At 36.8% G+C, this 17,337-nt stretch overlaps 1 protein-coding gene across 1 annotated transcript in view; it reads left to right on the top strand.

Moving 5' to 3' along the window:
• Nucleotides 1-14,887: 14,887 nt before the first annotated feature.
• The window catches only part of LOC115624902, a 95,292-nt gene continuing 92,842 nt past the window's right edge, over nucleotides 14,888-17,337 (top strand). Inside the window, exon 1 of the mRNA XM_030519751.1 lies at nucleotides 14,888-15,020. Within this exon, the coding sequence (XP_030375611.1) occupies nucleotides 14,888-15,020 (133 nt within the window). The remainder of the gene's footprint in view (nucleotides 15,021-17,337) is intronic.

Here is a 17,337-nt window from a genome sequence, read left to right as displayed (position 1 = left end):
AATTTTAGTTTAGGGCGAAAAGAGAGCGCGAGAGCGGCCGTTTGCGGACGTCGCCTCGCGCCCTTTTTTCGCCGCCTTAGGCTTAGTTTAGCATGTAAGCCTAATTTGAAGTCAGTTGCAAAATAGAACCAAATAAAAGCACAATCGCCGCCGTATCGTTTCGTCATTTTCGATATTAAAGATAAAATTAAAAGCAAGCGTCCCATATTTCTTTGTTTAAATAATTTATATAAACTCATATAAATTTTCAATCAGCTTGCGTTAAAACATTTCCTTGATTTGTTGTATGTTAAATGAAAGTTACTTTTTTAAAGTGTTTTGGAAAATAAATAAACGCGTGAGATCATTAAATTCTGAGTTGTAACTGTTTTAATATAAGTATCGTGTAGTGTGTGTAGACGCATTGCACTTGCCAATTTCGAAATGAGTTAGTTCTAGTTTACAATCAAATTTTGCGTATTGTTAGGCTAGACCTAAATATATATTTCACGATAAAGTATTGTTTGAGAATTTTAAATAATTTTAAGCAAGCTAAAAAGTTTAACTTTGCCTGTAAAGATACTTCATAGTGTCTTCTAATACAACTTTATTCTAACTTGAACATGACCCACTAACCGTAAGCCTTACTATTTTATTTAATTTCTGCTATTTTATTGCAGCGGCTGATCTGCAAATGCAGCTGCATTGCAGGGCCTTAGGGCTTTCCAACTCTACATTTTCCCACCTGTGTAGTTTAGTTTTAGTGCTCTGTTTGCCTTAAGTTGATAACGTAAATTCATAACACATTATGGTTTGCATTAAAAATCACTGTGACAACATAATATAATTTGGCACTGTCTGCAGCGCTCTCTTGCTCTAATTAACATTGTAATTTGGCATCGCTCTAGCAGCGACTGATCTGCAAATGCAACATAATGTAATTGTGCAGCGTCTGTAGCGCCCTTTTGCTCTAATTAACATTGTAATTTGACACCGCTCCTGCTTTCATTGCAGTGAATGATCTGCAAATGCAACATAATGTAATTGTGCAGCGTCTGTAGCGCCCTTTTGCTCCAATTAACATTGTAATTTGGCAGCACTCTTGCTCTCTTTGCAGCGGCTGATCTGCAAATGCAGCTGCACTGCAGGGCCTTAGGGCCTTCCAACTCTCCATTTTCCCACCTGTCTAGTTAAGTTTTAGTGCTCTGTTTGCCTTAAGTTGATAACGTAAATTCATAACACATTATGGTTTGCATCAAAAATCACTGTGACAACATAATGTAATTTGGCAGTGTCTGCAGCGCTCTCTTGCTCTAATTAAAATTGTAATTCGGCAGCGCTCTGACTCTCATAGCAGCGACTGATCTGCGAATGCAACACAATGTAATACGGCAGCGTCTATAGCGCCCTTTTGCTCTTATTAACATTGTAATTTTACAGCGCTCTACATTTTCCCACCTGTGTAGTTAACATTTAATGCTTTTCAGCATTGGTACACAATTAATTCGATTTAGCTTTTTGTTGTTTTTGGCGAAGCAGTCAGTCAGACCACCCACAATATTCTTAGTAGTTGCCCGTGAAGATTTGTCAACTTGTTTATTTTGTAGAAAGCAAGTCTTGGCTATAGTTTTTAAAACAGCTGTCAATATAAAATGTTGGTGGCTCAACAAAAGTCTTTAATTTGTTTGAAATTCGAATATTATACTTCTACCATAGGAACGATCTGACTAAAAAATTTGTTGCATACAAAATTTGTTCTTTTCTGAATATATCGGAAAGTTTGTTATACTATATTTTTCATATTTTATGAATATTCGGGCGAATTTTTCAATCGTCGCTGTGCTCTAATAAATCATTCTCAAACACTTATTTGCCTTTAGGCTTATTATAATTATTATAAAATATAACATCTTTTTAATTGTCGTTGCCTTAAGTGTAAGTTGTGGAATCAGCTGACCACCTTATTAGTTTGAATCAATTAAACAATCGAAGTATACTCCGGGGTATTTAAGCTATAATTTGTCATACAAATAGATATATTTGACGATGCGGGGAATACAAATTGTCTAATTGCTTTTGAAAGATTAATGATCGGCTTATACATATATACGATTGACTCGTACTTATTTCAAGTAAACTCAAGGATGAAAACTTATTTATGTCAAAACGTATATATGTATGTATGCTCTTCATTTATGAGTGTAGCTACTTGTATCTATTGGAAAGATTAATGGTTGCATCGTTCTGTTCTGTATGCTCTAGCTCCCATTTCAATTATCAGCCACACTGCATAAATTTTCAATGACAATCAGATGTGCACACCCTTTTCAAATCCTGCACTGGACTCGATAACACACAAAGCTGCAGCAAAGTCGCTTGTTTACTCGCATGTCTGCCCACGATGGCATGGCCTCGATGCCCCACATCTATCCAATCAGCGCAGTCCAGCACAGCCGGCCACAGCTGCACTGTCGCTTGTAATCCTGACGCGGCTGCACTGCACTTGTAATGCGGCTTACAAAAAATACCAAACAAGGACCCTCGCCAAATCCTTTCCTCCCATTTTTTGATACTTCTGGCGCGCATTTTGAATACATTTTTGAATCAGTGTCGCTGTTTACTTTTTATGTTTTACACCATGCCACTTTTTGCTGCCCCAACTCAGTCAACGTCCTGTCGTCCTTTTTCATGCGATTTGTGTACTTCCGGCTTAGTGGCACTTGTTCGCATGTGTGGCCGTTGCACTGGCCCCACACTCCACACTCCACATCACACACTCCACATCGCACATCCTGCAACCAGCTGCCCATTGCCAACTGTCTCCTGGTTAGTACTGGTCCCTCCTGTCGACCGCCTCCTTTTAATTGCATGCGGCGTTCTCAAATAGGATTTGTGCATTGTTTTCTGTGGTGGATTTTATATGGTAACTTTTTTGCATTACAAAAAATCCCAGTGCTTCAGTTCGTTTTTCTATTTTCGCCCGTTTTAATGTTGCTGTAATTCAATACCCCAGTGACGCGCTCTAATGCGCTTTGGCTCTTTTGTGGAATTGTAATTAAATTGTAGCGAGAAAGTGTGCGTCGAGATTTTTATATACATTTAGTTAGATTAAATGGCACAATGTGCTCTATATTGTGGCATTTTTATGGCCATCGTTGAGCCAGCGAGTATTCACGAGTACTTAGAAAAATGGTCGCACTGGGGCGTGAATTTGACGGTCGTTGAGGTAGACACATGGGAATAGCTAAGGGACGAGAAATGGTAAGTAAGAAGGGCGCTAGAAAATGGATGAAGAGGCTGAAGGAGAATCAATGACAGAAGGTGGAGGGGGTGTTAGAGAGAGAGAGAAATATAATAGAGGAGGGACAAAATTAGATTTATAGATGTATTCAGACAAAAAATGTATTAGATTTGATTATATAAATATGTAAGTACTAAGATAAGTAATGATGAGCTAAGTAGGCTGGCCTTTTCTGTTTATACTAGTAATGCGAATGAATGGAATACATGGAACAAGGCATGGGGACCCCAAAAAGTATATACACAGATCAACATTTTAAATAGTCCATATGCAATTTTGCATCATATTTTTAGGAACACATAGATACATAGGTCAAAAATCTGTATACTTTTGAGATACATGTTTGAAATTACATTGAAAATTGTCTTATATGTATGTTAACATACTCTTTGGTGAAAATCAGACGTATTAATTAGTTTTTCTTGGCGATGGAAGGTATTTGTTGTTTATGTATGAAATTTTTTATGGATTGTCCTGTGACGTCAACATTGAAATGCAAACCAACTTTTTTTTGGCTATTTCAACGGCGATTGTTTGGCGATTAGATTAAATTTGCAGCAAAAAGCAACGTTTGGATGTGGCATTCGCATCTTCTGCGCCTTTATATTTTACCAAACCCTCATTTTTTAATCTTTGTTATTGCCTAAATTGTTCTTCGAGGGTTTTTTTTAAACTTTTTTGGAAATGTCCCTTTGCGATAAATCTTTCAAATGGTAATTAATAATTAATTTTCGCAGGTCTAATCGGGTAAGATGCTTTGTGCTAATATTTCTAGAAGCTGTCAAAAAATGATCACAGCGCTGGAAATTTATTTCTAAACAGGTCATATAGAAGATAAAAAAAAAAAACAATTCAAATTTGATCTTTCTTTATTCTCACGGAAATTGTTCCTAAATGGTATAAAATACAAGTATAATACAATTTGCAAATAAATTTCAATGATTAAACATACATACATAGCAAAAGTATATTCCTTCAACTGTCTATTTGGAATTATACTCTTTAAAAAACAAGTTTTATTTTTAAAGTGGACGATTTATTATTTTGACCTGTGTAGATTCTTTATCAGGATGACAAGACAAGTCCGATGTAGCGCAAGGATGTCAGACAGTATAAGAGCTAGAGTAACCAGATGCTTCTAGTCCAAGTTTGTGTTTCTTCTTTGATAAATCCCTCCCTCTCCCACTGAGTGGTAGTTTTCCCTTAATTCTCGGAATTCACTCTGGCAATTACATCCGGTTGGTGCGTATGTTGTGCTCTTATCCTCTTATGTTCGGTTTAATCATGATATGTTATTTAGCTCTATCTCTTTTTCTCGTACTTATAGGCACAAATGTAATCTCTGCCCTTTAAATTCTGCCAGCACCTGTGGTTTTTGTTGCTGCTTTGTTTCAACTCTGTACTGCATAGACAAACATAGCACTACCTTGATGTGGAATTATGAAATGAAATACAATGAAACCGTCTGTCTCTATGTATGAGGTATAATTGTGTATTTTATTTTATTTATAAATTATATTTAAAAGTTAAATAAAATATATATTGTGGGTTGGGAGTATTTATGCATGAGTTGGACCCGTCTGACTCTAACAGTCCTCCCTGTTTGTGTTCTTAAAAGCCCATTCGTCGAATCGAAGAGCATTACTATTAACGTAAGAAAAATATGGTTAGTGCTAAGGATATTCGATTACATAGGTACTACTGTTTGTATTTTAAAATAGGTCCGATCTGGATATCCAATTTATCAATTCGTTTACTAACGGCCTATTCTCAACCAGCAAATGAACCAAAGCTTTTGGTAATTACTGCTGCCACGCCCCACAAAGGACAAATGAAAGTCACAACAATGGGGACAATGAATATTGAAATCCAATAAGAAACTAGCAATAAATCAAATTTGAATTTAATTAAAAGCGGCCACGCCTGACTGCGGTTGGGAGACAATCGAGGCCGGCGGCGACAGGGAGCACAAGCTTCAATGTGGTTGTGTTGGGGCGGAAGTGCGGAAGGGCGGTAGTGGTTGTGGAAATGGGAATGGCTGGTAGGCATGCGTACCTTTCAACCGAGCCACCCACGCGGCTTTCGAGTTGCGAGCCTAGCCAGACTTTTGTTTGTCTTTGGTAAGACCCGGGTGCCAAGGTGGGTGTGATGCCAAATTATTACATGCCACCTTTGCACGAGTATGTGTGAAATAATTTTCCATTCAAATATTTAAAGAAAGCCGTACGGCAGGTGGAAAGAAGGCTTTCAGGAATAAAATTCATTTGTTTGCTCAGAACAAATACTCCAGATGTTTAAGCGACGCAAAGGAGGGAAGCAAACGCTGCAGGTGTTGTGGCCGATTCGGAGGTGTGGTGTGGTGCGGTGGCTTGGGAAAGCATATGAAATAATGCGTGCAAATATTGGACTTGTGTGTTTATGTTTGTGTTTGTGTGTGTGAGTTTCTGTTTAATTACAAAATATACAAAACAAATGAAAATGTCTGCATAATTATTTATTATGTGTTCAATTGAATTGCCAGCAGCCCGTCACGGCGTAAGCGTGAAGACTTCGCTTTGATTTTCGCCCCAGGCTTAAAATTTCAATTCACCAGCATACTACCATACATAAATCAAAGCCGGAGAGGGGTGTCGGAAAGTTGTTGTTGTGCTAATTGTTTTTTAATTGTGGGTTATATTTCGATGTTGTTGTTTTGCACTGTAAACATAAAATGCGCCTGCGGTAACGATAATTGTAATTAATTTTTTTTTGTTATCATAACATATTAATTTCCTCGTATTTATAGAAATCATTTTTGATACGCCATATCCGAAGGGAAGAAAGGATAGCACGAGGATACATTTTTATTGCTCCCCCGCTTTGGAATTTCATTAATACTGTCCACAAGGTCGAATCAACATAAATAAAACTTTCCACACGTAATTTAAGTAGTTTTTTATTTCATCCAATTAGGTCAGTTCTACGATACATTGTGCGTCAGTGCACAGGTTCAATTTGGTTGCACTGAAAAATATTTTATGGCATCTGGCTAATTTTATGAGCTCTTTGCACCTTTCTTTTTGTGTTGTTGAAAAGCTTAGACTGTTGTACTGGTGTCTTCATTAAAGATGTCTGAACTTAAAAATTGAATATAAGCAGTTGTGTTTGATGATATGGAAATCTTTGATATGATGTAAATCTTTATTGCAGTAACACGTTTAACGCCCAGAATCATGTCATTCAATTAAGGCCGAAGAGAGTAAGTCATAATGGCCGGATACCGTTCGCCATTAACCATCAGGTTTCGTCAGATGTATGGCTGAATGGCCGCCGAATAAAAATTCACACAAAACAGTAAGATTCCCCAGAATTGTGCAATGGAGGCCCATGTTGTCGTTGTGGATTAGTTTCTCTCAAAATTATTTCCAATTTATTTCATGTGTTTCACCTCTGAAGAATTCTTTTGAAAAATGTTCAATGTACGACTAGCTTGGTGGTCTTGGGGCTCAGTTATTGGTGTATTTTTTTCGCAAAGTTCATTCGCAAAAGCGGAAATGCGCGAAGCTTGAACAATTTTATAATATAATAATATAAGCAAGGAACAATTTTATAATTTTTTTTCAACTTTTTTTTTTAATAAAACCAATGAACTGAATCTATATGACACGTACATATGAATGGGGTTTTTAAATATGTACAGTTATAAAAGCATACATTTAAATAGAGCTTGCGGGGGCAGAGCTTGAGCAGGTGTTACGGCTACAACTTCTTTGAAAACTGACCGATCACTGTTAAACTTAAAATATGGACACATAAGCACCTACCGGATGTAACTGCTAATTTCCAGTAAGCTTCACGAGTTACTGGAGCTATGGGTTTGGGTTGGTAGGTAGCGTTGGAGGAAAAAAACACAAACTTTTGCTTAACGGAGAATATTAGGGGTATATGAATACAAGACTTTTGACGACCCTTATGATCATACAGAAGAACAGATGAAAGAGGTGATGGACATAGCTAGATCGAATCGTCGTGTCATACTCATCAAAAAGGGGTCCTGCTGTTCCGATAAAAAGTGAAAACAAGAAATGCAGTGAAAACTCCCTTAATGGACAAAGAGTCGAAGAGTTTCCTTAAACTCTTCCGAACTTCCCATGGCACACATTTTTGATTCAATTCAAAAATCGTTATTTAGAATCTCGAAGGTTATTATTTTAGATTATTGGTCAACATATTCAACAAAAAGCTTCTGTTTCCCATTTCCTTGAATTATGCGCGAATCCACCGTAAAATTCTACTCATACTTGTAATAAATATAAAAACGTAAACAAAATGGCAGCACTTTGCTTTATGAAAGCATAAACTTTATGCCAAAATTTATATGAGTCGAAGGCACAAAAGAAAATTAAATAAAAGCCTTCAAAAAAAGATTGCCCTGCACTGCACGAAATGATATGAAGCCCAGCGACAGTAACGCGAAGGAGCAAGAGCAGAAGCAACAATAACAATAACGGGAAACCCAGCAACAGCATCAACAAGGCAACGGGAACCATTTACGCACATACACACACACACATACTTAGTATATGTATGTAGTATATACTTATAAATGTCAACGGCAATGGCAATGGAAACAGCGCAGAGTTGTGTCAGTTTGAAAAGGCAATGAGCGGTGCAAGGACGCTGGTGTGTAGCGGGTGAGGGCGGGGGAGGGAGAGGGAGAGGGGGCGGTGGTTGCTTGGGGATGAGCGCTGAAAACTTTTGCGCACGGTGTCAAAACATAAAACGAAACGAAAAAACATTTGGCGGCAACATTTGGCGCTGTTTTTGACACCTGCGACCTGTGCAGGTCGTCCAGACTGCCGCTCTCCAAAGATATTAGGCAGGAAATGAGAAACTAAGGCGGCAGTTACTGATAAGAAAGTTGGCTACAGTTTTTTCTACTTTCATTTTAAGGTAAAATTCAAGTAATTTTGTGAACTAGAGCTAAGGAAGCATGGCGAATCGTGACGTTGTATGATGTCTAATTGGCATGCAAAGATCGTAGGACAGTTTGAAGTTTGGGGCGTTGTCACCGGAAATTGAACCAAGGCATTGACTTGTGCGCTAGTTCATCGACCAAGGTCCCCAAGAGTCGAACTGTATAAAACGAAAAATGCTATATGTATATATTTATTTTTTCCATTTGATGCCAGCTAAGGAAAAAGCAGGAGCTGATTGCCGGGCTCTGGGTACAACGAAGTTTAGTAAGGAAACTCACTAAAACATACATAAGCTAATTGTATTAATTATTCACAAAACGTTATTCTTTTGAAAGCCCTTTTTATTTCCTGGAACAGAAGGGCAAAAGCAAGTTATGAATTTGGTCAGGCTGTGTAATAACCAAAAGGTGGCGTGGTAGACAAGATAATAGAAGCAACATATATTTTTGATCACGTAGACTTTTCCATCACCCCGAGCTCATGCTTTTTGAAATGCACCCTCACTTGTCCGTTAAAGATGTGCTGCTTTGACTCTTGTTTCCCTCTCAAAATTTTGCAAAACTTGCCATTAAAGCCTGTACTTACACCACAAATTTAAAGGATAATCAGCAGAAATTCGGCGCATGCTCTGACAGGAGCTTTTGTTGTGCATTCTGAAAATAGTAAGAGTTGGTTAGTCCCTCAACTAAAATAGATTAAATATAGTGTGTAGATTTTACTGGAACTCAATAAATGGTATATAAATAGCACAAATGGTATTAATGCCAAATTCGAATTCAAGTCCATTTAAACAGTAGGGTTTTTGGCTTTAGGAGTGATTCCACTGATCGGTTCCAGGGCAGCTATATAAAATAATAAGGATATATATGATCTGCAGTAAATGTCTAAAAAAGAAAAGACTGCACACCACGCTTAGTCTCCAATGTTAGCTTAAATACTAAACTTGTACAAGTTGCGTTCGAAAGTAAACAGGACTTTTTGAATGTAGCGGCCCCTAGTGGCGCTATCTATATGTCGACTGGTGCGTTAGAATCTGCTATCTTTATCGATTGTCCAGTGAGTGAATTTCATGACATTTTATCGATTAGAAGTGAAGTTATTGCGTTTTAAGTGTAAGTATGTTTGTGTTATCGGTGCGAAAATGAGCTTCGAACAAAGAGTCACCATGAAATTTTGTTTTAAAATTGGTAAAACTTTTACCGAAACGTTTAAATTGATGGAACAAGTTTATGGCGATGATTGCCTATCCCGTAGCAGAGTGCACGAGTGGTTTCAACGTTTTCAAAGTGGTCGTGAGGACATAAATGACGATCAACATGTGGGCCAATCAAAATTAGTGAACACCGAAAATTCCATCGAAACTGTGCGTGAATTCATCAAAAATCAGCCGAAATTGATGGAAATTGAATTGAACATATCCAAAACATCGATTTATTGCATTTTGGCCGAACATTTGGGCTTACGAAAGGTGTGTGCACGGTTTGTTCCGCACAAATTGACTGACGACCAAAAATTGTCTCATCGATCGACGCATGTGACCGATTATTTAACCAAAAATCACATTTTAACCATTAACCACTCGCCGTATTCACCTGATATGGCACCGTACGACTTCTACCTTTTCGGAAAAACGCATTTGCCCATGAAAGGAAAGCGTTATGCGGACGTAGAGGCCATTCAAAAGGCTTGCACCGGCATACTGGCGGCCATACCGGCCAACGAGCTAAAACACTCGTTCGACATGCTTTGGGATCGTGCAAAAAGCTGAAGGTGAAGCAAGAGGAGACTATTTTGAATAAAATAAATTGATTTTGCTGAAAAAACCATTTATTCTGTTTTTTTTTAAAGTCCTGTTTACTTTGGAATACACCGTCTGTCCGCCCGTATGAACACCTGGGTCCCAGAGACTACAATAGAGACCCACAATTTCGTACACATGCCCTATGAACGCTTTCGGTAATACTTGTATATGAGAGAGATACGATTTTTGCAAAGAAAAATGTCAGAAGGCCCCACTGTGCGCCGGTCGTATAATCCATAATAATGTCCCGGAGACTATAAGACCCTGATACACAAAATTTTAGTCCAGGATGCCTGATACGCAGAAAATCTGTATTTCGGAATTTCCCTCCTTTGCCCTTCCGCATTTAGCGATTTTCCATAACTCCATAACTGAACAACAACTATGTAGTTTTATTAATTAATTTCCGCTTTTGCCGCTATTTGTTGCAGGTTGTGTTGATGTTTCAATTTGATTTTGATCTTTATTCACTGGTAATGTCTGCCACTTAACCTGCCTGCAGGCAATGGATATTCGTGAATAAAAGATTAATTATATTTATTAATGGGACAGCGATATGATTTTACAATATATATTTATTAATAGTTATTCGAAACGTCGATACGACATCGGTATTACAGTAGATTAAAACCAGTAGATTAAAACCAGCGACAAGGAGGTGCCTGGCTAGTGTAACTATTAACCTTTCATGGTCTCTAGATTTAAATCATGGTGCAGCGTGAAATCGTGGACGTACCAATGACAGTTAGTGAAAAGCCATGAGGCTTTCGGCACTACAACCCATTTACTGGCTCAGCATTCCAGCAGATGGAGGTTAAAATGACTTTAATCTAGTATTTTGGGCGCTTCTAATGTCATTCAAATTTAAGCCCCAGAAACGAATTCCCATTTCTCTGAATGTAATTTAAATGAAGATCACTCCTCTACTCTCTTAGGTCGCCCTAACTTTTCAGTTCCTTGTAGACCAACAAGGCATTATTTTCCATCCATCTTGTCTAGATGCACAACTGACTACGCTGTGCACAATCGTTTTCGTGTCATTTGTTCTTATTACTCGTAAAATGATCTTTTTCATTTACTCACAACAGAATTCTCTCTAAATCCTATCAAAATATGTGAGTCACTTGTATGTGAGGCATAACTGGCCGGACTGACAATCAAATATTTTCCTTTTTCTCTTTCTGTCAAACTTCGCCTAGATAGCTCTTAAGTAGAATTAAGTTAAGTTTAAGTTTAAGTACCCTAAGGGTAAAAGGTATATTAGTTTTGTGCGAGTGTACATGGTACATACAGAAGGAGGCGTGGTAGACCCCACAAAGTATATATATTCTTGATCAGCATGACAAGTCGAGTCGATATAGCCATGTCCGTCTGTCTGTCCGTATGAACGCAAGGATCTCCGAAAGTATAAGAGCTAGAATAACCAAAGTTGGTATCCAGATTCTCCTAAAACCGAGAAAGGACGACTTTGTTCAATTTTTCGGATGCATCCCCCACTCAACCCCCCCAATCTATTCAAGATTTTCTATAACTCCCGTAATTCTTGGAATTTTGAAAAAAATTTGGTAGTCACCTCCAGTTAATGATTATATATCCGTATACCAAGTTTAATTATGATAGGTTGATTAGAAAGAAAGTTATAGCCATATAACCAGGCCCACTTGCCGCAGCTGTATTTGTTGCTGCTTTGACATGCACACATACATATGTACAAGTACACCAACACGAATAGAACCGATTCTGATGTAAATATTTAATTTTATATTTAATTTAATTAGTTAATTAAATTTTTTTAATACTTTTTTTTTGTGGGATGGTACAGGGTATTTATGCTGGACTTTAGTATTCCTTTCTTGTTTTTAAGAAAAATGTTTGACGTGCAACATTTCTGAGCGACATGTGTTCATGAGAATTATAATGATATACATTGTTACAAAAATATATGTACATATGTAAAAGACCTACGAACTTGATGCAACACCTGCGTACAAGATTATATAATGCAGCTTACGTCAACGCTGCGGTACTTTGTAGTACAGAGGAGCACGTGCTACTGTGTCAATATTGCGAACAGCTGGTGGCGCGTAAACAAACGCCATATGTTGGCAGTGAGAGCGCAAGGAGAGAGAGAGAGAGACGGCTTAAATTGTGAGCAGAGCTTTGATGGTTAGATAAATGTTACCGTTTCGCTCGTAGTAAAGGTGAGAACTCGACGTCACTTTCATTCACAGTTGAAGCTTTTATGCTGCGAAGACGATTCTTTTGGCGAGCCTGCTTCAGTTTGCCGTGGCAAGCCGAAGCTCAAAGTTCTCGTCGCTGCTCGTGGGTCGTGTGGTTGCCATTGTTGCTTGCTCTCAGTTGGCAGTGCTATTAAAACGTCGCGCGCTTTGTACCACACACTCAGTTTGTTTGCAAACGGCTGCAGGATAACATCGTCGGTTCTGTCTCCGTTTGTGTGCACGACTTTCGCGTTTGTGCAAAGACCAAAAAATTTTGATTGTAAGTCGCATTGTGTAATAATTCCGCCCGCCGTGTGTCGCGCGCTCGTTAAAATTAAATTTTAATAAAAACGCCAACGGTGTGCAACTTTGTAAAAGGCTTTTGTGTTGTGAAAGGGCGACTGAGTGAGTGTCCTCTGCTTTGCCCAGCAGCGTCTCTTCTTTTTTATTTTCTGGCAACTACGCGGCGGCTACGTGATTTTTTATAAAGTGCCAGCCAACAGCGGCAACAGCGGCCAATAAAAATAAGAAAAGGTGCGCGTGCTACATCCGTCAATCGTATCCTTCACACCCAAACTCACAACAGCGACCTACAACCCCTTCGGCCACTTCATCCACGCTTTGTTTGTGTTTCATTTGGCTGCCTTGCGCTGCTGTTGTTGTTGATGTTTTTCCTTTTTATTTTTTGCGCCATATGCAGGCCAATGTGCAGGGTTTTGATTTTTATTGCTGCTACAGTTTTAGCCTCTTGCCTGTTTTTATATTATTTTCTGTTGTTGCTGTTGTTTTAAGGTTTCGGTTGTTACAGCTGCCCCCAACTCTTGCATAAATAATTCGCCAGCCTAGTGGTGCAATAAAAGTGAAGCGTCTTTTGAAATATTGAACAAGCGATTGCCGTAAATTGTGTCATGTGTGTGCTGTGGTGCCGTGTGTAACACATAAGAATGATACTCGTACTTCAAAAGTACAGAAGAAAGACCAGGAATTAATCGAGGGAACTGGTGATATCTGCCCTTTCAGTGATATGTGCAGTTTATTGTGCTTCGTTGTGATATATAAATGAATAAATTGCATATGAAACTGTATTCAATACACTGATAAAAACTTTAAGACAGTGCTAATACTCATACAAATATAAAAAAACATATATTTTCATTCACATTAGAATGTAAACATGATTATAATTTTCAAGTTTCCCATGGTTATTTTGTCTAGTAGACATTAAATGCGAAAAATTATGCAACCGACTTTCAGTTTCAATAGTATATTATTAGCAAATGGCACGGCAAATTAATAAATTAATGAAAACTGGCGTTAAATAAAGTATATTTCGTTTTCGTACTTCCTGAACAACTACTTTAATGAAAGATATATCACAACATTTCTTATAATTTGTTTTCGCTATCATAGCTGTAGAATAGTCGGATATAATTTTGGTGGGTAGAATATGAACTTTTCTAAGTGTTGAAATATGTTCATTTATTCCTAAAATATACCAAGTTCCATGTTTCTAACTTGCACTTTTTTTCGCGAAACTCATCTGTGCCTCTTTTTGCTGCATAACCTCTGACCAATATACATACTCTACATGGTGGAATAAATGACACAAAAATGAAAGTGACATCAAATATTCAACCAAAAATGGTGTCCCATATATCAGCGGAGCACACGTTGACCTCCAAACGCACTAATTGCTGCAATTTTTCAAGCTCTAGAGCGCACATTCCTCATGCAGGAGCCTGCTGTTGACTTTGGCCGCTTCTGTTACTTTCCTTTGTTTTTCTATGTGTTTGCGGGTTTCCATTTGGGGACAAGTCACTTGCTTGGCATCCGTTGCCAATTTCAGCGGGAAATGTGGAAACGAAAAATGTGCCAAATTGTGGCCGTCGAAGTCCTTGACTTGTCAGAATTTTAATGAAGAATGATGCGAAGGCATATAACATTTTTATTTTCCCTTCATATTTCACCTTTTTGCGGGAAATTGTGGCCGATAATAAATGTTGGCGAAAATATTTTATGGCTTATGCTTCTTACTTAATTTATAAAACTTAGTTCTGGCAATTATCATGCGTGGCGTATGCGTAATATTTGACCCAATTAATGTGTAAATTGGTTTTTAATTAATAACAAATATTGCATAAAATGTCCTGCTCTATTTAAGCTGTATGCAGTGCAAAAAAGAAAAAAACATGTATACAACCGCACAAAATTTATATTGAAAATTTTTCAACAATTCCATTCCATTGCAATGCATTGCTTTTCTTTTTGTTACACAAACACACAGACACACACATATGCACTCAAATACCATAAAATAATATATTGTGCAGCAGGAAAAGACCATAAAGAACAACACAATAATAACAAGAGAAACAAAAACGCATTAAGGCATTCCATGAAATGCAATAATTCAAATGATAATAAAAATGCAAAACATGCGCCAATAAATGAAACAATCAATATCAATATAGAAAATTCATTGCAACAAAAAGCTCATAACGATATAATAAAATATATAAAAGTGGTGCATATTAAGTGTAATATGTGTTAAAGTTCAAAGTGCAGGAGCATGATGAACATGAAATCATTGGGATATAATCAAAGCCAGAGATCAACAATCGCCGTCAACATGAAGAACAATAAGAAAAGTAAAACCAACAATAGAGGATGTCTGGGCTTGCTGCTGTTTGCCTTGCTGCTCCTGCTCGTGGGCCAATCTCATTCGGTGCCATCGCCATCAATTCAGACGCCCCAGAAACGAGGTGAGTCATAGCAGTTTAAGGGAAGAAAATTGCAAATAAATGTCATGCAGGGCTTCAGCACTAGTGAGTTCTCAATAGAAATAGGGTTAGCTTTCAACTTTTTCTAAAGCTATGAGTTTATTTTATTACCATTGAAGTTATTGAGCTTGAAAAATGTCATCGTCTCAGAATTAAGGGATTTTAATATTTTAATTTCTATTGTTCCTTTTAGAATATTCTGCGCATTCTAGCTTTTTTTTTATAAATAATGCATTTAATATTAAACTCTTTGGAGCTTATTCTTCAACCATTAAAAGGTAAATAAGCTTTTGAAATGAGTCGCTATAACAGGATAATGTTATTTCTTCTATGATATGAAAACAATCTTTGGAAAATAAGTTCGCAAAAATATTTAAATTTAGGCTGCTGTTCAAGTTGAGCTTAAAGAACGTTTGAAGAATACGTTTACCCTACATTAATAAATTAAATTAATTAAAAAAATTAAAAATTAAAATTAAAAAATAATAAATAAATTAATAAAGATGAAGCATATATGAACCTATATTTTTTAGAGCTTTATATTATTATCCACAGTTTGCATCATGTGAAAGATTGTTGGACTTAATCCATTGTTGAGTGTTTATTAATAATGTGTGTTTAATATTGAGCTTACAAGTATTATCTGTAATTATTCCCAAATAGAAGAGTATTTGTGAAGTTGTACCAGGAAAATAGTAAATGAATTTTTGGATGAATTGCTGTGGTATTTGGTGGTGTTTTGAAGCTACTTACGGTAGCCAAACATACATATATATTAATTTTTTTGATCCTCTAAGTAGAAACTGATTGATATCAAATAACAGCTGGCTCCATTAATCTCATATGAAGGCTCAAAAAAATTGCTTGGACTTGCAATTCTGATCGGCAAAATCAGTGCCAACTCACATTTAGAAACATTTGCTGTGGAACTGACAAATCCAGATACTTTAGTCTGCATTTTCTGTGCAGTCGTACAAGTATATAGTGTATTTACGCGTTATGTTTATGAAAAAGTCACATAGATATTGCGTATACGCATTGCTAGCTAACTTGTCGATGACAGCTCCAGTTTCCTTTACTGACATTCCGCGGCGGAAAATGTATTAACATTGCAACGCTCACCCTTCTGACAAGACATTTCTTAGAGCTATGGGTTAAGCTTGTGCCCTCCTGGGTTGTTGCTTCCTTTCCTAGAAAATGACATAATGGAAAATTGAATTGCTTTGGAGGCAGGCGCGAAAGTCTGGCGATTGCGTTGCCTGGTTATGGTCTGTGCAAGTGATGCAATTATGGTGGGATGAGGAATCCGTAATTGAGGCCACTAAAATGTAAATGTGAAATAAAATGAGTGTTAGGAAAAAATGGAACATTATTATTAGATGGGGATGCGAAAAGGTGAAAGTAAATTGCTTTCTGCACAATATTCTTTTTGGTATAACTTATTAGCAATAAAAAGTTAATTGAATTTCAAATGGCAGGAGGTGTTTCTGAAATACTAATTTTGTGCTTATGTTAAAATAAAGAGCAGTATAGTTACGTATCAATTTAAGGACAAGATTAAATAACAGCAAACTAATTATCTACCCTTCATTCTGTCCATCAATGAACTGCATTGCCAAAAACGTTTAAATTTCTTTATTACTCTTTTATAACATAAACATCGACACTGTCAAGGCATAGCTATAAAATTTAATTTAAGATTGGAAAACATGGATTTCTTACGTTTTCTTTTAAAGACAAAGCAACTTTAATTTGCTCCTATATTTTCTTTAATCCAAAGCTAAAATTTGGTATTGGAGTTAATTTGCCTCATAATAATAATAATTAATAATAATTAAAAAATTTCGCCTATGAGAGAATGCTGTTATTAGGTTAGGAATACTTGTAATTTAATATACCATGCTGTAATTAAAAAATTGTAACTAAAGGCTATGGTATATGTTACAAAGTCCAATTTTCCCAGCAAGAGGAATAAAAATAATAATGAAAAAATATTATATGTTATAGAAAACTTATAATGAAAGAATACAAATAATGATTTCTGAAAAACAAGATGCAATTCTTTATAGCAGTAACATATAGAAAAAATAATAAAAATGTTTACATATTCAATAATTATTTTTCTCGAAATCTAAAGATAATATCCTTCTCATTCATACGAGTTAATGGACAGGAAATAAAATGCGAAAGTTTGATATAACGGCTTTCAAATATCTATCAAATTCTGTTAAATGGGAAGTCATATTCTCCAAAAAGGACTTTTGTGTTTGGCTGGAGAATGGACACAAGGAGAGTTTGT

The sequence above is a fragment of the Scaptodrosophila lebanonensis genome, unplaced genomic scaffold (assembly GCF_003285725.1).
Source record: "Scaptodrosophila lebanonensis strain 11010-0011.00,11010-0021.00 unplaced genomic scaffold, SlebRS2 tig00000061-arrow-pilon, whole genome shotgun sequence".
NCBI lineage: Eukaryota > Metazoa > Arthropoda > Insecta > Diptera > Drosophilidae > Scaptodrosophila > Scaptodrosophila lebanonensis.
Note: the sequence above shows the minus strand (reverse complement) of the source record. Positions and strands in the feature narration are given on the sequence as shown.